Source organism: Choloepus didactylus, chromosome 16 (assembly GCF_015220235.1).
Source record: "Choloepus didactylus isolate mChoDid1 chromosome 16, mChoDid1.pri, whole genome shotgun sequence".
NCBI classification, from domain to species: domain Eukaryota; kingdom Metazoa; phylum Chordata; class Mammalia; order Pilosa; family Megalonychidae; genus Choloepus; species Choloepus didactylus.
Genome location: NC_051322.1, coordinates 3,709,660 through 3,731,114, shown reverse-complemented (window position 1 = coordinate 3,731,114; position 21,455 = coordinate 3,709,660). Strand labels below are relative to the sequence as shown.

The 21,455-nt window shown below is 40.7% G+C and overlaps 1 protein-coding gene across 1 annotated transcript in view; it reads left to right on the top strand.

Annotated features, from left to right (window-relative positions):
* Nucleotides 1–21,455, top strand: part of ZNF236 (zinc finger protein 236) — a 126,655-nt gene that overhangs the window by 46,427 nt on the left and 58,773 nt on the right. The window contains 5 exon segments of the mRNA XM_037806334.1: nucleotides 4,006–4,278; nucleotides 7,751–7,954; nucleotides 16,057–16,198; nucleotides 16,849–17,109; nucleotides 19,696–19,946. Coding sequence (XP_037662262.1) covers nucleotides 4,006–4,278; nucleotides 7,751–7,954; nucleotides 16,057–16,198; nucleotides 16,849–17,109; nucleotides 19,696–19,946 — 1,131 coding nt within the window.

The following is a 21,455-nucleotide window of genomic DNA, read 5'->3' as shown; positions in this document are numbered from 1 at the left end:
TTTTGTCTTTGACATTTGATAATCTGATTATTAAGTGTCTTGGCATAGGCCTATTCAGATCTATTCTGTTTGGGGTACACTGCGCTTCTTGGATCTGTAATTTTATGTCTTTTATAAGAGATGGGAAATTTTCAGTGCTTATTTCCTCCATTATTGCTTCTTCCCCTTTTCCCTTCTCCTTCTGGACATCCATGACATGTACATTCATGCGCTTCATGTTGTCATTCAGCTCCCTGAGACGTTGCTCGTATTTTCCCATTGTTTTCCCTATCTGTTCTTTTGTGTGTAGGATTTCAGATGTCTTGTTCTCCAATTCCTGAATGTTTTCTTCTGTGTCTTGAAATTTGCTGTTGTATGTCTCCATTGTGTTTTTCATCTTTTGTATGGTGCCTTTCATTTCCATAGCTTCTGCCAGTTGTTTTATCAAACTTTCAAGTTCTTCCTTTTATTTACTTAATGTTTTTTTTATATCTTTCATCTCTTTTGCCACATCTTCCCTCAACTTGTTGGTTTGATTTTTGGAATGTTTTAAGAGATTTGTTTGATTAATAATTAGTTGTTTCAATTCCTGTGTCTTAGTTGAAGTACAAATTTGTTCCTTTGACTGGGCCATATTTTCATTTTTCCTGATGTGATTTGTAGTTTTCTGCTGTCCAGGCATCTAGTTTCCTTGATTACCCCAACCAGATTTTCCCAGGCCAGAATGGGCTCAAGTCTCAGAATGGGGCTATATTCAGTGTCATGTTTCCCTGAGGGTGTGCCTTAGAACATTGACAGACTCTCCTGTGAGGCCTTTAGCCGCTGTGCTTTTCTAACCTGCCCAGCAGGTGGCACCTATCAGCCTTTTGCCCCTGGCTGGTGTAAGGAGGTGTGGCCCTTTTAGTTCTCAGCTTAGGTTGTTTCTGTTTTGGCTGTTTTCCCCCAGGCCCTGGGGTCTGAGTTCTGAAGGGAGAGCAGACACTTGAGCTGGGCCTCACCTGCCTCCTTTTAGGCTTCCCTAAGAGGGAGTTATCTTCTGCATTTGAATTGCTCTTTTGTCTCTCTGACACTCTTTGTCACTCTGTTAACTCCACCCCTGTCTGGGTCAGTGTGCTGGGAACTGAAAGTGGCTGAGGCTTTCTCCACTGAGCCGCTCAGGTTGAGAGAGAAAAAAAGGGAAAGAAAGCCCCCTTTCAGAGCCAGTCCATGCCCCCCCTCCCCCCCATTTTGCCTGTCGGTCGAGAGAGCACCTGGTCTTCTGGGCTCGCTTTCCCGGGGCACAGGAGTATTCTGGCTCTTTAAGGTCAGTGGTCTCTAAAAGCCTCTGTCTGCTTGTCAGGGGGTTGTCTATGTTTGTAGCTTGTATTCAGCAGTCCACATTTGCTATTTAAAACCCCCTGTTGGAGCTAGGTTGAACTATATTCTCTTGCTCTGGAACTGCTGCTTTCTCCCACAGCCAGGTTTTGCAGCTCAGCCTGCCGTGGGGGGAGGGGGCTCCTGGTGCAGTTCCACAGTTTATACTTACTGATTTTATGCTGTGATCTCAGCCATTCCACCGAATCCAGGTTGGTGTACGATGTGTGGACAGTCAGGGTTGTCCCCCAGCAGTTGTTCCAGATTATTTACTAGTTGTTCCTGGTTGTTTATTAGCTACTCCAGGGGTCTAACTAAATTCCACTCCTCTGTATGCTGCCACCTTGTCACTCTCTTATTCCTTTTTGTTTTTTTCTCATTCCTTTTTAAAAAGAGTATCCTTGACCATTTTCACAGTTTTGAAATATGAACTTTGAACTCTTCTGCTAATGTTTTAAAAACTTAATTCTAAAAAATAGTCCCATTGGTATTTGTATACCATTAGGGGGAACTGATGTCTTTCTAACTTTTAGTGCTTGTTCCAAAGAATAAGGTATACATTTCTATTTATTCAAATCTTTTATTTTTCCTTTTTAAATTTTATTTATTTTATATTTTGCAATTTTTACTAGCATTTTAAAATTTTCTTTTGCATGTTGTTTGTAGGTAGGAAGAATGTTGATTTTTGTACATTAAAATTCAGGTGTTTTTCTGAGTTCTCTTAGGTTTTTTTACATGTGTAATTGTATCATTTGTAAATAATCATTTACCTTTTCCTTTCTAATTTATACTGTATGTTTCTTTATCTTGTCTGATTTCATTGGCCAGTATCTCTAGAATGCTATTGATTAATGGCGGTGGTAGTGGACTTTTTTCCCTGAGCTTAATAGGATTGCTTTTAATATTTTCCTATTAATTTGAATGTTGTATTGCCATGTTTTTTCCTCTTCCTCCCATTCTTAGACTTTTTTAAAAGTTAAGAGTAGATATTGAGTTTCAGTAAACACCTTTTCACTTTGTATTTGAGAATATATGTTTTTTCTCTTTAAATTTATTTATATGTTTGAAGAGGAATGCTTGTGTCTAACTCCAGGGTCAGGTTGCCTCATGGAAATGCGAGCCTTCTTCCAGATCCTTCATTTTGTTGAAAGAAGCCAGATACCTGTATTCAATTTTCTTTTTGTAATACTTTGAGAGCTAAGCAGAACAGCTGTTGGCCAGATTTGGAGACAGCTTTAGGGCTGCCAGTTTTTTATCTCTGTTCTGGTCTGTTACGAGAAATATTGAGAACCTGGTGATAATTTTATATTATGTCATCCCATGTAATTAAAGATGTTTTCATTTTTGTTTGGAAAAAAATCTGATTTGAGGAGATGGTTTCCCAATTTTAGCTAAGTAGATATTATTGTTCTCATTTACCTTTTGATTTGTTATAATAAGCCTTTCAGATAATTAATGTATTCTGAATTAATTTTTGCCTGGTAGCTCTAAGTAATCTTAAGTTTTAGACTTCCTTAATATAAACAGTAGCTCCATTAAATGGCTTTCTCACATATTTGAAGCCCCTTTTCTTGTTTCCTTTTTTAAAAAAAATTTCTGTGATTAATGCATGTCCTCTTCTTTGTCCTTGTTTCCATTCTGTCACAGCTTTTTAAAAATTTTATTTTTTATACTTTTACCTAACCTTTCCTATGTGAATTAGTCTTACAAAAAGCATTAGGTTAGTAAAATAACATTTTCTACCTTCATAGATTCACTTGTGTATATGGAAAATTTCCTGTATTCAGGGATAACAAAGAGAAGGAAACAAGAAATTTTCTTTTTCCCAAGCAAAATTATGCCCTACATAAATTATGCCTGTTTAATCTTAGATGAATAAATATAATCAAATATTAAAAGTAAAAAGCCATTCTGCTGAAGTGTTTTTAAAATTTTTATGTTTTAGAAATCATTTGACTTAACATTATTTCTGTAAGTTCTACTTGTGATTTTTCTTATTAGGAATTGTTTTAAACCTGATTCAAAGTTAAATAATAGTATTCAGAGTTAGAAAAGAGAGAATCTTTTATATTTGACCACAATCTCTGACTACAAACTCATTAGCATCATACATGCTATTTGTATGTCTTAGCTATTTATAAATTCCTTTTTTATAATGTAAGAACTTACCACTTCCTAATTTTTTGTTTGCTTTATTTTTATTTTTTATTTTTGTTATAAGGTAGGCTCCAACCATTGTTACCCAAACTTTATTCCTTCTCTTGGTGGTCTTTGAGGTGGTCCTGGGGTCGCTGGCTTGCATCTGCTGTTGTGGGCATTCAGGGTGAATTGATGAACGGCTTCTATACTGTCACCTCTCGATTCACGCCATGGGACATGGGATTGTCCTCGGAGCTCTCTTGTCTCTCATGGGTGATGGTTTCTGTTCTCATGTACACTTAGGACTTTCTGCAAGATTGAATCATCATCCTCGTCAGTTTCAGTGATGAAATTCCTTCCAACCTTTTCTGTCCTCGATCATATATCTTCTGTTATGGCAGAAAGTCTGTAGCTCTCGTGGGTTTGGCTGCTGCTTTATTCTCCAGAGCGTGGACGTCGGAATGCCTGGGCATCTGGCACCCGCGCTCGGGCCCTGGGCCAGGCTGGATTGGTTCTGTTTTGCTCTTCCTCTAGGCTCGATCCGCGAGGAGAACGGCGTGCGGTGGCACGTGTGCCCCTACTGCGCCAAGGAGTTCAAGAAGCCCAGCGACCTCGTGCGCCACATCCGCATCCACACGCACGAGAAGCCCTTCAAGTGCCCGCAGTGCTTCCGCGCCTTTGCCGTAAAGAGCACGCTGACCGCACACATCAAGACCCACACGGGCATCAAGGCCTTCCAGTGCCAGTGCTGCCTGAAGAGCTTCTCCACCTCGGGCAGCCTCAAGGTGCACATCCGCCTGCACACAGGTGAGGCCGGCGTCCCAGGAGACGGCAGGCATGTGCCTTCCTCTCTTTCAATCAGTGTGTGTCGAACACCTTGCATGGACAAGACGCTGCGGGTATCCTGGGAAGAAGACTGCCTGCTTTCCTGGAAGGGCGTTAAGCAATAACTTCTGTGTATAAGCGAGCAGAGAACGAGAATGCAAATTTTAAGTTAGGAAGGGAAAGAATTGGGGTTTAAGAGCGAGAATACTTGTGGGGAAACCAGATTTGGATTTAGAGGGAGGAGACATGCCATCTGTGATCTGAAGGGACCCGTGGTTTCCCCTTGGTGTGGGAGGAAGAAAGGGGACACGCCTCAGAGGTGCGGGTTTGTGCTGAGTCCTTGGGGAGAAGGGAGCCCCTGAGGCCGCCTCGCCGTTCAGGTATTCTCCCAATCAAACAAAGGCGTAAAACCCGTATTTGGGGTCCGGACTGTATTATGACAGCTTTATTGAGGTATTGCTCACATCCCCCGTAATTCACCCTTTTGAAGTGTGCAATTCACATTCTTGCGACCAACACCACAATTTAATTTTGGAACATTTTTGTTACCCCATATGTTGTTAGCAGAAACTCTCCACTTCCCACTTGGGCTCCAGATTTTTTTATGTATGCTTTTAAGCATGAAAGTAGTAACTTTTTTTTCTAGGCTGTATTGACTTCTTATACTTGGAGCTGTAATAGTTTGCTTTATTTGTATTGATTTGTACTCTTCAATGAATTTTCTCATTGATTTATGTGAAATAATTGAATAATTTAGTGCATACTACAGTTATTGGTTAATTGATTATTGTTTGAACTTGAAACTATGCCTTATATTAAGTAGGGAAAGTACTGTTACATGCTTATTACAGCTGGATAAATAACAATACTAAGTCCTTAATCATTATTTAATTCGACTGCTTAAGAACTTCTACAGTATTCAAGTCAAGCAGATAAGTTCTTGTTTTAATACATTTGTTCAAATTTTAATTAAAAAAACAACAGAGCTTTTACTTCTAAGAAGCATGCCTAATTTCCCATCATAAATTAAGTTACCTATACTTCACCACTTAGTGGTTTTCTGCTTTATAGAGCCAGATGAGAGAAGCTTCCCATTAAAATCTGATTTCGTGCGTTGGAGGTTTGATCTGCTGTTGTCTGTCTAAGATGTAGCTAGATGTGGGTGGTTTCCTTTCATATTTACTTGTCTGGAGCCCGCGACACTTTGCTTTTTGAAACCTTGCAGTGGGGGCAGGGGAGGGGTTCTTCCGTGTTCCTGGATAATTTCCAATGTAGAATCTTAGAGAAGCCCTTCCATGGAGTGAGCTGTCTCCGTCTTCCGCTGCACACGCCCAGGGGGTGACAGTCATGCCTGGGGCCCTAGGACCCCAGGGCGCGTACAAGCCAGCGCACCAGTTTCTGTAGGCGTTCTGTGGTGTGCAGGGTCAGGGTGCTCGGTGACGAGTGTGGACTGGGAGGGTGACGTGCGTGTGAGACGTGGCACACCGTGTTGTTCCCTCCCTGGGCCTGTAGAGCGATCCCTAGTGTCTTCGTGCGGCGACGGCCCTGTCTGCAGGGAAGCCATCCACGTCCACGTGGGCGTCTTCAGCCCGGCGCTCCCAGCCTCCTCCTCAGTCGCTGGGGCTCCACAGCAGCAGATTCCATTTCCCCGCGCAGATGCGTCACAGCAGTGGTGGAGACGAAAACTTTATATTGATGCTGGGGTAAATAGAAAACTGGTTTTGATTTTTTTTTTTTTAATCTTAAAAAGCTCAGAATAGATGTGGAGTTAATAATTCGATCATCAGTATGGTAAATATGTAGAAAAATTGTTGCTAATCTCTCCAAGTATAAAAATCTCCTGTAAATCTAAAGAATGTTTTTAGGTTCCCTCATGGTAGTAAATCTGCTTTTTTTACCTATTAATTGAGAAATAACATAAGGATGAAAAGTGAATATGAATTTGCCAACACTTAAATTTTTTGTTTATTAATTGTAACAGAATTTAATAACTCAGAAATAATTTAGATGTAATACTATATGTGATGAACATTTATTTATGACACAGTGCTTGCTGCTTCTGGATTAGGGACCCACAGGTTGTAAACAACTGCAGTGGAATAGAGTATGAGCTCATGCAGTGGTTCCCAAACCTATCTTCAGGCGATTCTGACTTTGCGGTGGGGTCCGATAAACCTCAGACTCTATATGCATCTTTAAAACACCCTCGGTGGTAACGATAATCAGGCAGTTTTCATGCATGTTTCTTATCTTCATGTTTTCATACTTTGCTCTAGCTTTTAAAAATTAATAGGATGGCTATAATTAGCTGTCTGGAGAATTTAATTTCTGTTTCACTTAGTCATGAAAAGAAATATTTTAAGAGTATAAAATAAATAGTAGTTATCTTTTATTAATAATCGTGTAAGGAGAAATTACTGATTTAAAGCTAATTCCATGGATTTAAAGCCCATGCACAGATATTCTTTTTAATAAATTTGGGGTTTTATAATATCTTTCAGCATTTTAATATACTTCACTGTTAAAAGTATTTCTGTGACTAAAAATTTTGATGATTAATTTTATTTATTTAATCTAAGTTTGTTTTAAGAACTATGTATCTCTCAATGACACTAACTGTACCAAACAGAAGTTGACTCGTCTTTGTTTAATGGTATCCTAGTTCAAAATTATTTACGCTTATTACACTCTGACTGTTATAAGGGCCATTTCTTTTAAAGCATTTTAGTGCTTCTAACAAGAGTAGAATAAGCTTTATTGTTTTTCATTTAACGTTTTTTTTCATTTTCTTAGTATATGCCCTAAAGAAAGATATTTATGGATAGTGTATGTGTTTTCTTTGAAACATGTGTAGTGAGTATTTGAAAAAAGCTGAAATAAGGCAATTTTGTTATCAGTCCTTCTTTGGAATCTGCATTTTCATTTGTCAATAAAATCATAAAAGAATGAAATTTTTTAGAAAAGAGGCTTGGCTGTAGCAGATTGTTGAGAGGATGTTTGTTCTGTCATCATCATCGTTGTCATTTATAGCCACTATTTTTTGGATTGTGTACTAAAGTGCTATTATAAAATTAGCTGATAGGATCCCAGCAACCTGAGAAGCAAGCTCTGTTATTCCCAGTTCCCAGGTGAAACTTGAGAGAGCCATTTCACATGCTTCAGATTTCTTAAGGATTACTAGTGGTTTGGATGTATCTCACAATTGAAGGCTTTGTCTTGAAAATAGTAATTGTTCTTTTTTACTTATAATGCTCTTATTACATGTCTTATTATCTGTAACATGGAGTGTTGAGAACAAGGGAAAATAACTAATTTATAATACCCGTGAACTTTGTAAGCCTGGAGTGACAGATTGAATACTGAAACTACTTTTAAAACGTTGGGATTTCACGTTGGCGTCGTTGTTGAGATGTAGCTCCTTGAAGTAATTTAAGGTGTGCTTTGTCTTTGTCAGGGGTCCGACCCTTCGCCTGTCCTCACTGCGAGAAGAAGTTCCGCACGTCCGGCCACCGCAAGACCCATGTAGCCTCGCACTTCAAGCACGCCGAGCTGAGGAAGCTGCGGCACCCGCGCAAGCCTGCAAGGGCCCGTGCGGGCAAGGCGAGCGCCCCAGCCCCTGACATCCCCTTGCAGGAGCCCATCCTCATAACTGACCTGGGTAAGGCAGAGCCAGGCTCGAGTGCTTTTGCACTGAGTGCTGTGGAGGACAGAAATGCCACAGTCTGTGTTAAGCATGATGCTAGTGAGGTTGTGCTAAGCATTAGCTGGCTTTATGGGCCAGGCCAGTGTGTTCCACAGTCCAAATCAAAATCCTCACTCTTGCTAAACTAGTGCACAAACTAGTAATGTAAGTCCTCATTGAAGAAAACTTCCTGCCTCAATAGAGCTATGAAAGTGACAGTGTTCTTGATTTTATGTGAAACACATAGTGTACTTTGTTATTTTCATCTTAAAATTCCCATGTGGTATGTGTTCTGGTTTGCTAATGCTGCAGAATGCAAAACACCAGAGATGGATAGGCTTTTATAAAACGGGGGTTTATTTTGCTACACAGTTACAGTCTTAAGGCCACAAAGTGTCCAAGGTAACACCTCAGCAATCAGGTACCTTCACCGGAGGATGGCCAATAGCATCCAGAAAACCTCTGCTAGCTAGGAAGGCAGCTGGCGTCTGCTCCAAAGTTCTGGCCTCAAAACGGCTTTCTCCCAGGACGCTCCTCTCTAGCAAGCTTGCTCCTCTTCAAAACATCACTCCCAGCTGCACTCCATTTCCTGCCCCCGAGTCAGCTCATTTATATAGCTCCACCGATCAAGGCCCACCCCGAATGGGCGCGGCCACACCTCCATGGGAACATCTCATCAGAATCATCTCCCACAGCTGGGTGGGGCACATTCCAAGCAAATCTAACCAGCACCAAGGTCTGCCCCACAAGACCACAAAGACAGTGGCATTTGGGGGACACAATACATTCAAACCGGCACAGTATGTAATAAACTATTATTTGGGCTGCTTTAATCTTTGGATTGAAAGAAGAAAGGAAAAACCTACCTGCCTTTAAGTTAATTTTAGGCTCAGTATTATCACCAAGCCAAATCATGTTTTTGCTAATTAACTATGAAGAAAATGTTTACTGCATTCTTCAGAGAAACAGGATTTTTGTAAGTACTAGAACAAAACGTAAGAAACCTCATTAAATTCTGTAAGTGAATTTACATTTTTAATGTACTTCCTGTATTTCATCATATTTCTAGGCATGATAATCCAGGCTATGAACAGAGCAAAATTAAAGTCAAGCTACAGTATAATTCCAAGTAAAAAAAAAAAGTTAATTCAGGTAAAGAGAGATACTTTAAAATGGTAGAGATGTTATCCACCAAGGAGATGATCCAGAGTCATGACCCTTTGTGTGTCTAAGAGCATTAAATGTATAAATCAAAAACATTTAGATGCAAGAAGTAGTACTCAGGCTCTTAAGCATAAAGAGAGAGATGCTCAATGCGAGACAGATCAAGTTAGCCAAACAGTCACTCTGCAGAGGACCTGAAGTCCACATATAAAAGGGAGAATAAATAGCTTTGTGGATGTGGACTCTTCTACCCTCAAGTGCACATTCTTTCAAATGCTGTAGAGTACAGAAAAATTTCGATAAATTCTAAAAGTAGATATCATACAGGACACACTTCTTAAAGTTCAGTGAAAACAAATCAATAAAAAATAGCTATCCAAAATTTAATTATACGGAAAAGAAAGACTCAAAACTGAAATTATATACTTTAAATGAGAGCATTACATAAACGGATTGGATGGGCCAAAGCTCTCTTCAGAAAAAAATTAAGACCTTTTAAGTATTTCTTACTAAAAAAAAAATAAGAATGAAAATTAAATAAAATATTTGACTCTAAAAGCTACAAAACTAACAATGTCGCAGAAAGGAATAAGTATAAAAAAATTTAAAGTAGACAAAATTCTAGTGGACTCAATAAGTAATTTTAAAAACTTTTTTTTTTAATGACCAATAAGATAGAAAACGTGGCATGTTACCAGTAAACTAAAGAATGAGAAAATACTTGTAATATTAGGAAGAAGGATACTGTAAGCTTAGATACCAATGAGATAAAAATTGAGAATATTCTACAACTTTAATGCCAATACATTTGAAAATTTCAGTGAAATGAATCTTTTCTGGAATAATATAATTACCAGAACTGACTTAGGAGAAATGGAAAATCCTCAAACACAAGGAATTGAAAAGGTAGTGAAAGACCCATCACCCCAAAATAACATTGTCAAGTGATTATATACATAGGTTGTACTAAGCATCCCAGGAACTGTAATTTCTACAGCATTTAGCTGTTTTTGTGCATAGAAAATTTCGAGAACTCCCTCAATAGGTTAGAATGCTTTGATATCCTTGTGTTTTTTGTTAGCTCCTGAAACAGGATCTCACTTGTGTGGGCTTACTCTTCACCATAGTCTCTAGGTACACAGTGGGTTTGTGTTGTTCTAGGCATGCAGAAAAGTCTCTAAGAGTCAGATTTAGATTAAAAATGTGTTCAGTGGTCCAAGAAATATCTTTCATGCTTGAGGGTTATTGGCACATTACCAGTGTCTGTCAGGTTGCTGAAAATCAGTTTACACACCTCTGGTTTTCTTGACTTGTTCATTTATGTGTCTTCTGTTGAGTTAAACTAGAGTCCTGAGTATCCAGCATTTTCCTGCCAGGGTTAAATGGGACACGAAGTGCTTATTGGCTGCTGGAGATTTTGAAGTCTCCTTTGGCCTAGGCTGAGTGGGACTTGTAAGGCACATGATTTGAAAAGGTGGCTTCATATTGTAAGATGTAAAATAATCATAAACGTTTCTTAAGTCCATTGTTATTTGGATTTGAATTTGGGTTTGTCTCTTCTCTCAGAGTCTGAGCATCTTGAGGGCTTAGAAGAGACTTGGCTACAAGCTTTTGGTGACTGATTTTGATAAAACCATGAGAGAGAGGGTTCTAGGATTGAGTTTTTTGACTGAATCGTGGGATGGGATGTTCCAGTTCAGTCTAGTTTCCTAAAGCAGTAAGTTTTATGTCAAGCTTGTGATTTTAAACAAGTATTGGAATGCATTAAAAACACTTGCTGTAAGCTGTACCAAATAATTTAAACTCTGATCATTAAGGAAGCATTATGAAGTGGTAGAGTACTAGGTGGCCATGCATTTTGCAAGACTTTTAGAGCTGCTCAGAAACTCAGAAATAGTCTTTCCAGCATTTCTCTCCCTTCTCCGATGCTCAGGTTTGCAGATGCAGAAACTGGAGTCTAGTGTGAGTAACGAGCTTTGCTTTCAGGTCGCACGGCTGGTTTGTGGAAACGGTGGAACCCAGTCCCTCATCCACTCCCTGCACCTCCGCACCCTCTGCAGCAGCAGACCCAGAGGCTGGATGAGCAGCCGGCCTCCCAGTGGGAACCGGCCTTGGCCCGACGCCTCGTTATCCCCACTGGGCTTGAGAATTGCCCGTGTTATTGCATTTTAGGAGTTGTATTTTGCTAAACATGCTCTCTGCATGCATGTAATCAAAGTTTTTGAATGGAAGCATATTTACAAAAGGTTATGTTTTTTGTGGTCATTATACTCTAAATGTTTTTTCTTTGAATTGAGGAACTAAAATTTAAATAAAATTGGGTGTGCAATGGGTGGATATTGGAGTTTGAGTTATCGTTATATACTGATCCACAGCTGCTTGTGAAGTTTCAAGTCATATATATATATATATAATTTAAGTGCTTTGTTTTTCAAAATTTATATGTATCTGTAGATATATATATAAAAAAAATCACCATTTTCCTATTTTGCCTAGCATGGATGTTTGAAATATTTCTCCTTTGAGGTGTGCCAGTTTTGATTTACACCTCAGGGACATAATGTTTGATCTTTCAAGACCATATTTGATGTCTTAGTCATATTACTATTAACATATTTAGCTTGCTTTAACACATTCGTCTGACCCTGTATATCAAATTTATGATACATATGTCATGTATTATATATGTTTTGTCTGTCTACCTTCTGTCATTTTGGAATTCTATTCTGTTACTATTTGTGATATATGAAAGCTAGTGTAAGACTAGTGTCTTTTTCCCAAGCACTGTAACAAGAATAAAGTTTTTTTCCTGTTATCATAGAAGGAATATTAGCTTTGAAGGACGTTTTTGGTTTCTTTTTGAGGTATACTAATGAACTGAAATTTATTCATGCCTTTCTTTGAGATTAGTGGTTTCTTAAAAAAAAAAACAGAAACATATTGAAGGACTGATAGTTTAGTAGAAATGATGTAATATAGCCAGCACTCAGTACTATTTATGCATATTTAATTTACCCTTAATTTTTTTCTTTAGTGATTGAGACTTCGTAATTAGCCTAACTTTTAATAGGACTTTGTGCTTGTAAAATTAGTAAAGATGAAAAACAAAGCACTTGAAAAGCAAAGGCTGTTGTTTTCTTCCTTAATGGCTCAATGTAGGATTTTTTTTTCCCCCTCAAAGGCCTCTGAATCATCTGGTGATCTTTTTCAAAATCCATATGACTGAGTACCACTTCCAGAAATTATAATTCCATATTGTTGGCAGGGGAATAACGCACTTACTGTCCCCTGCAACGTTGCTTCTGCCTGCGTGGACTTAGGAGTGGTTCAGTTGTCCGTTCAAGTGTATTGTTACATGAACTGGGCCCATTGATGCAGTGGGATGCGGTGCAGACATGCACAGGGCGATGGCACCCAGTTCTTGTGTGTTGACTTGGAAAGGTGTGAAGCACACCTGTTACATGTCAGCAGGTAATTCTCCAAGTGTCTGTGGTTGACTCCATCTGTGTTTGTACATGACACAAAGTATTTTGTTAGGGTTTACTCCACGCTGCCAGCTCTGGCTTTGAGAGTTGAGCGCAAGTTCTCTTGTTTTTCTTTTTGTGATCTTCTGAATTGTATGAGAAGAGGCCAAATAAGTTGAAGGTTCAAGAGAGTGGATTGGCAAGAGGCTGGGAAAGTCTTTGGGCTCGTGGGGTCCTGGAGGACAGGAGGACATGGAGATAGATGGGGTTAGTAGACTGGGAGATGGTGGAGAGGTGCAGGTGCTAGGCTATGTTCTTCAGACTTGAAGAGCAGGTAGGTAGTCAGGAATGAGTGGGAGATTTAAGGGAAGTGGTTTAGAGGTGTATTGTTTTGAAAAAGAAATGAACTGGACATTCTGTCGGGTGGTTGTGATGGAGGATTCATCTACCATGGGATGTAGGATCCAGAAGCCACCAGAGGGTGGGCGGGGGAGCAGTGGGACGATGGGCAGGTGCTTTCTGCAGAGGTGGGCGGCCACGGAGGATGGCTCCCAGAGGCCTGGTGCTCGGTGGGCCGTGTGAGGTCGGAGCTGCCTGGGCTGGGTTGCAGGACTTCCGTTCTAGAGGAGAGTCTGGCAGCAGTTGTTTCAGTGGGGGCTGGGGCCCCGGTGATGTTGGAGGCTGGCTGGCTAAGTCCTGAAAGACACCTTGTGTTTAAGCCCTACATTTGTGCCAACTAATGAGCTTAGCGTCTGTATTGCAGAGCTGTAGGGAGACCCTCGCCTGAAATTATTTTATTATTTGACTTCAATTTTTACTAGTTAATAAGCCTTTGAGTAGCTATTTTTCTTATTGCCTTTTCTTATAAGACATATTCTCTTTGGATGTTGGAAATGGCAAAAGCTGTGGTGCATTTTCTTATTTGTGAAGTATTTTTTCTTTCCTTGTAAAACAGATCTAAGACAACCAACTGAGGGTTCTTTACAAAAATTACCTGGTGAATTTCATTGGAATCTTGTTTCAGCCTTTTCCATGAATTTATATAACTAAGTTTGAACTTATCTCACTTTCCTGTCTTTTCTTCTTGTTGCTTTTGCTTTGTGTATAGTTTATCTGATAAAACATACAGAATAAATTTCTTACATTTTGCATTTTATACAGCTCATTTTAGTGTCGGGAGGAGGGTTTTAAAAAAAATTTATTGGTCCTTTTCTTAGAAACCATTCTTTTCATTAAGTTCAACAAGGATTATGAAAATGACTTATCCTATAGTATTTGAAGTTTATAATTTTGAGTGGCATCTTTATGCTAATAGTTATTGAACCTACTGGCTGTGCTTTTTGTGTGTCTCTAGCGAGAGCTTCAGAGGGGCCTTGTGATGTACTGTTTCACACGCTCGGTCATGACCAGAAGGCATTACTGTCTTTTTATTTGCCATTTGGAGAGGATTAACGTTAGTTTTCTTTTTGCTTTCCTGGCTAACTCCTCCTAGACCTTAACATGGTTCCCTAAATAAATGACCTTAGTTTGAAATTGTGTGGGCTTTCCTTCGCCCCCATTTCCTCAACACGGGGAGCGGGGTCCTGGTTTGTTGGGTCTTATTTTGTGCACCTCCTCCTTGGCAGGCAGTGTGTGGGCTCAGGGCTGTGTCCCTGGCGAAGTACCAATTCCTGGGCTCCAGCAGCTTGCAGCAGGCGGTGTGCGGAGCAGACAAGAAGTCAAGTCAAAGTGGACTAGGTCAGCAAGGTAGAGCAGGCCAAACTGCCACCCTAGTTAGCTGGGTGGGTAGGAGAGGCCTGCGGCGGAACCCCAGGCTGCAGGTGCTTCTGGTTACGTGCCTAAGAGGGAGCCAGAAGAGGTGTCAGTAAGTTACCATTAGGCCCATAGCCTGCCTCGTCAGGATGGTTTTCTGTCAGTGATAGGAGGAATAAGTAAAAGCAGAAAAATGATTTAGGGGCAGACCTGGGTCCAGATGAGCGAACTGGGCAGGCTGTCCATTCCACTGGGTGCTGGTGTTGGTGGACTGAACGACGAGCGTGTTTCTTTGGAAGGGGAGAGAGGAGGTGCTAGGAAAACTCTAAGTAGCACGTGAAGCCTAGGACAGTGCTGTTGTGCCTGAAGAGAAAATAACTTCGTGTGGTGCAGATTCAGCTCGGATGGCCCAAAAAACCTGTGAGGTTCTTAGGTTCGTGCTGCACGGAGGATATAAAACCTCAGGGAGGATGCCACTTTCCCTTCAAAACAGGGTTTTGGTGCAGGCATCAGGTAGTACAGGTCAGTTAAGTTAATCTGTAAGTAAATCTGTGAGTTAGCCGAACCATCAAATTCTCTCCGGCTTTTAAATTCTTTTCTCCATTAGTCAGGGTTGATGACGGTGGAAATAGAAATGAAGAAACAGGTGTAAATGGCCTTGTAGACGTCTGACCTCTAGGATTGGCAAATGGTGAACTTAATGAGACAGGGAAGCGACTTCTCCAGGATTCTGAAATGCCTAGCCTACACGACTAGGAGAAGGTGTTCCATCAGTAAAACTAGGCATGAAGGAAGGGAGGGGAGGTTTTAGGGGAAAGAATTGAGATAAAACCTGGACTTTTAGGAAAAGGCAGTTAAAACAGGGTCAGTTGAGAGGTGCCTCGTGGTGGTCATGGTGTAGAAGTCAACTGTCAAGCTGTGGGCAGGCAGTCGATGGCAGGCTGAGGACAGAGCCTTGGCAAATTGTTTGCGTTTTCTCGGCGGGAGGAGGGGGCAACAGTCCCAGACGATACAGAGCTGACAGACTAAGTCTTCCTCGACTGTCCAGGTGAATACTAACTGATCCACAAGGTTTACACGTAAGGTTGCCCTGAATCATATATATAACCTTGGTAGCTTGATGGAGTCAAATTTGTTAGATGCTCAACCTGAAGGATTCATTGAGTAAACACCTGTAAAACCTGAAATATTTGTTAGTAATTTGTTATTTGCTGGTTATTCCTTTAATAACATTTCTATGAAAATGCTGACCTTATTAGAATCATTTATTTCTGCTTTGATTCCATGAGTATCCGTTGTGCATTTATAATTAATAAATAAAGGATTTAAAAATCCCAATTGACTTGAATTTGGGTCCTAGCTATGTAAGTTCAATGTCAGCAAATGCCCAGGTAGGAAGTAAATGTAGACATCCATTTAAAAGTTGCTGTTGGAATCAGGGGAAGCAAGTGTGGCAATATAGATATTCCTTGTGTTGAAAAATCTAGCTGGTAACTTTATAAATGTTTACTGGTAGGTTTTCTCTAAATAAACAGTTCCTGACACAATTAAAATAGCTTTTCGTTAGTTACAATGTTGAAATCTACGCTCTTAACTCTTACGAATTCTCATCATCTGGGTAAAGCAGATTCCTTTTGAAATTCAACATTTTTAATAGCATTGACAGTGAATTATTCCTGCTTTCCTTTTGGTTTGTAGGTCTTATCCAGCCCATCCCAAGAAACCAGTTTTTTCAAAGTTATTTTAATAATAATTTTGTAAATGAAGCAGATAGACCATACAAGTGTTTTTACTGTCACCGAGCATATAAAAAATCTTGCCACCTTAAACAACATATCAGGTAAGGTCACATAGTTTCAGAGTTGTTAATTTAGTATAATTACAGTGATTTAGGGATCTAGTGACTTCTGGAAGTATTTAGGATTGTGGTGTTTGCTTTTGATATTTAAAATGTCTCATTTGACACCAGCATATTTATTGGTAATAAATATTTTCATTCTTTAGTATCTTGACTACAACGTTTTACCCAGAAATTGCCCCTGTATTTCTTTTACATGTCTGTTTTGGTATTTGTAATTTTCAGGTAGTATTAAAGAAATATTTAGTTTATTTCATTAGAATTATGTTCTGTATCGGTTTTTCAAGTGTATTTATCACAGTTTAGCTTGATTCTTGGTGCTCGTAACAGCAAAAAAGAAATTAGAAACTTGATCATGAGAGAATGTGATGACAGGAGAAAGGATAGACCTGAGGATACTCAGGCTCTCATTTGGTCTCACCTTTGCCAGCCGTGTGACAGTGGGCACGTCACTTAAAGCATTCTGAGTCTCAGGTGCCGTCATATGTAAAATGTGGGAAGCCAGTCTTTGCTGCCTGGCTTAGAATATGCCGAGCAGGTGAAATGACACGTGAGAGCACATTCTAAAGGATAAAGTTCTGGAGAACTGTAGGAAACTGTTACTCATTCATTACAATTTTGACTCTTTTTAGATCACACACGGGTGAAAAACCTTTTAAATGTTCTCAGTGTGGAAGAGGCTTTGTGTCTGCGGGAGTGCTGAAAGCACATGTGCGGACGCATACTGGTCTGAAATCGTTCAAGTGTCTCATCTGTAACGGCGCCTTCACCACGGGGGGCAGCTTGCGGCGCCATATGGGTATACACAATGACCTCCGGCCCTACATGTGTCCCTACTGCCAGAAGACATTCAAAACCTCCCTCAACTGCAAGAAGCACATGAAAACCCACAGGTAAGTGTACTCCGAGGGCCACGTTTAATAATCTTTATAAATTCCGAATGGTGGTGGGGATGTTAAGAAAACGTTGTCTTTGATTCTTATGTTACTGTTTCTAGCTTGGAGTGTGTGGACAGAAATTTATGTGTCCATATTGAAGGGTCTTTTGAGAGCTGTAGGCTAAAGCAGTAATAATTTTATTCTTAATATACTGACGCATCAATGCTCAATATTGAAGTAACTAGTATTGGGATAAATGCTTTGTAATAAGCTCTCTTTTAATGTTGATAGTCGTTGATTAGTTGAAATGCTAAATAGACTATGTTTAGTATTATTTTAGGTAGTGAAGGTTAAAAAAAAAATCTTAGTCCACTCTGATTTCTAGGCATGTTATTAACATACATGGATGGTAATTATTCTATGTTGTTGATTTATCACATAAATTCATCACTAAAATCAACTTCTGTTTTCACTTTCCTGGAGGGCTGTCCCATCTATAAATGGAGGTGAGCCAAAGGGTCCCTTGCAGAAATACCTTTCTGACGAGATCTAGAGCTTGCTTCAACAAGTATTTTCATGAAGCCCCGGAATTCTGTATTTAAGCTTTGGGGAAGGTGACCATATCCTAGGAGATTTTGAAAGTAAGAGTTACTAGGTCCACCGTAAAAGAATCTTAAATCTTCTTCCTTAGAAGATGACTTTGGGGCAGTATTTTCACTCTGATGTGTCTGCCAGAATGTTACCTACCTCCCCAGCCCCCCATGTTAGAATAAATTAACTGTGAAGACTTGTTCACATTATCCACCTGACATCTAAGCACACTCGACAGCGTAGGTTACTTTGACTTTGGCCCAGCTGATGTCCTGCTGATGAGTCCTAGTGCTGCCTGAGGCCGTCCAGGGCAGGCTGTTGGTGGCGTTGGTGTGTGGACTCTTGCCCGTTGCATCTGGTTATCCTGTCATGTGGCTTCCCGGGAAATGCCAGGTTGTGCACGTGTTGGGGAGTTTACGAGCGCACACGTGTTGAGGACACTTGTGTTCCTGTTCACAGTAGTGGAGTGACATGCCCCGGCTTGTCCGAGAGGTGCGCTGCGTGGAGAGGAATGGCCCCAGCCATAGTCTTGTTTAGTGGCCTCTTAAATATTGATTTTCTCTGTCAAAAGACCACCACTTTATGCTGTGCTTGTTGTGGGAGTGTTGGGAATAAAGGTTTTCAGGCTCTTGTTCATGGACTCAGTGACCAATGGTATAAATGCTGAGAAAGTGGGCGAGTTATTTTTAACTGGGGCCCCTTTATTTGAAAGTGTTACCATCAGCCGTTGTTTGCCTGATACACTGAGGAGCACGTACATTTGTTTCAGGAGTTTAATGTATGACTTTGAGGTGACCATCTGAAGACCAGTAAGTCTGTGATACTGAGAGCTAGGATATTTTGCTTCTATATTGTGAGCACTTTGGCTCTGCCTGCAAACAGAGAAGTAGATCCAATGTTTTATCCATTTGTTAGAAGTGTTCAGAATGCCCAAGATACCACATACACACATATTAAAAATAGGTAAAAAAAGGTTGCTAAATTTCATTCATTCAAACAAACAACAAACAAAGAAGAGCCACAGCCAGTTACCTCACAAGACCCATTAGAGAATGGGTAGTGGAGAAGACAGACAGGTAAACATAATTGCAATGATTATAATGAAGGTGTAATTGTATGTTTTCCAGTGCTTTGCTATTTTGAATTACATTTTTGTTCCACCTTCCTCAGTAGAAGTAGTTGGGAAGTGACTATCTCTGATATCTGAAAATGAAGAAGAATGATTTTGCTTGGAACTAAGAATGAAATTTTGAGTAGTCCAATTTGTAAGATGCTGGAATGGAACATATGACAGCTTGTGTGGGTGTGAACATGGGTATCTTAGAGAGGGAAGTAGATAGTTATCGTAGATATTATCCTTATGACCCAGCTGTCTATCAGATCGTTGTTTGGGGTACTTTTAAGTTGTTTGATCTGTTCACTGAATTTATTGTTCACTTTTCTCCTCGAAAGAGGAAAGATTGGCCTTGATGAATATTCGCTGGATGTACGTTGTATGTGTAAATTCTGTGAGCGCAGCCTTACTGTGCGCACTGATTTTGCAGCGGGTCGGCGTAGCCCCGGGCCTCGTGCTGTGCATGGTGGGGCAGGAGCAGGGCCTCCACACCGTGACCCTGGAGAGGCAGTGGCGGTCAGCCTCTGCCTTCCCTGGCAGTACTGCGCCACAGTCGTTCACTCCACTTGAATCAGTCTGTGAAACACTGCCCGATTTAGCACAGTTCTGTTTTTTGAATGCTTATGTGCCACCTTTTTATTTTAAACCTTAAAAACTCCGTACGTGTTGTTTCTCATGCTCCCTGTGACCTGTGGCTGCCCCTGAAGACCTGGAAACGTGCGTCTTCTCCCAAATGATTAATGGTGTTTAATTTTCAACTGGGTGGCCATCATGACTTCCCAGTGATATATTTTAAGAATGAAAAGTTTACTTAATAGAGTCTAGCCTGCATGTAGCAGGAGCCCCAGCAGGTCGCTGGCCGCACCTGACTGTCTGCCCGTCGTTGCCTTTTGGAGGTATGAGCTTGCCCAGCAGCTGCAGCAGCAGCAGGCAGCCTCGCTCGGGGATGGCACCGGGGCCCCACAGAGCCTGCCCGCCACCACGCAGATGCACGTGGAGATCGAGAGCGACGAGCTGCCACCCGCCGCTGAAGCAGTCGCTGCACACCCGGAAGCCATTCTGGAGCTGGAGCCCCAGCATGTCGCAGGCCCGGAGGAAACGGGCCTTGCCCAGCAGTTGACGGGTCAGCCTTTGGAGGGCGGCGAAGGTAAGTCATTCAGGATTTTAACTTTGCGAATTACTCCATGCCGGATTTTGTAGCCTGTCATACTCACTACACTCCATGTTAGTGTCTCTCAGACTCTGACTTTTTAAATCACAGTTTATGTATGTATGTATGGAGGCATATCTGTTTCATCAGATTTTTTAAATTAAATTCAGTTTTATTGAAATATATTCACATACCATTCAGTTATCCATGGTGTACAATCAGCTGTTCACAGTACCATCATATAGTTATGCATTCATCACCACAATCTATTTCTGAACATTTTCCTTACATCAGAAATAATCAGAATAAAAATAAAAAAAGTAAGAAAGAACATCCAAATCTTCCCCCCCCATCCCACTGTATTTTTCATTTAGCTTTTTGTCCCCATTTTTCTACTCAGCCATCCATACGTTGGATAAAGGGAGTGTGATCCACAAGGTTGTCACAATCACACTGTCACCCCTTGTAAGCTACGTTGTTATACAGTCATCTACAGGAGTCCAGACTACTGGGTTGGAGTTTGATAGTTTCAGATATTTACTTCTAGCTACATTTACTTCCAGTACATTAAAACCTAAGAGGTGTTATCTAGATAGTGCATAAGAATGTCCACAAGAGTGACCTCTTGACTCCATTTGAAATCTCTCAGCCACTGAAATTTTATTTCGTTTCATTTCGCATCCCCCTTTTGGTCAAGAAGATATTCTCAATCCCACGATGCCGGGTCCAGATTCATCCCCGGGAGTCATATCCTGCGTTGCCAGGGAGATTTACACCCCTGGGAGTCAGGTCCCACATAGAGAGGAGGGCAGTGAGATCACCCGCCAAGGTGGCTCAGTTAGAGAGAGAGAGAGGGCCACATCTGAGCCACATAGAGGCACGTAGAGATTCTTAGGCATAATCACATGCAAATTTAGCCTCTCCTTTGCAGTAACGAGCCTCATAAGGGCAAGTTCTGTGACAGAGGGCTCAGCATGTCAAACCACCAGTCCTAATGTTTGTGACAACATCAGCATCAGTCCAGCTGAGGAAGTCAAACACTTCTACACTTTCCCCCAGCTCCTCAGGGGGGGGCCTGTAAATATATTTTTATTCTCTGCCCAAATTACTTTGGGGATGTTTCATCAGATTTTTGTTCTTCCCTTGTATTGGCTTTTTGAGGGCAAGTTACTTTTTTTTTTTCTTCCTTACACAAAGCAATCCAACTTCTTGGTAGAAAACTTCAAAAATTATTTGAAGCCTTATAACTACAACAGCAAAAAACTACTCTCTGTGGTTTGGGTGTCAGTTCTTCCAGTTTTTTTTTTCCCATGAAGGTGTGCAGGGGTGTGTGTGTTTGCCGTGTTTGCCCTTTGGTGTATGTGTGAGAGAATGTTTGTGTTTGGTATACGTATAGAATTCCAGAAGTGGGATCTTTCTGAACATACTTTTTGTACCCTACTTTTAAACCCTTGCTACGCTGATAACATCTCTTCTTTTCAGTAACTGAACATCTAACCTGTGGTC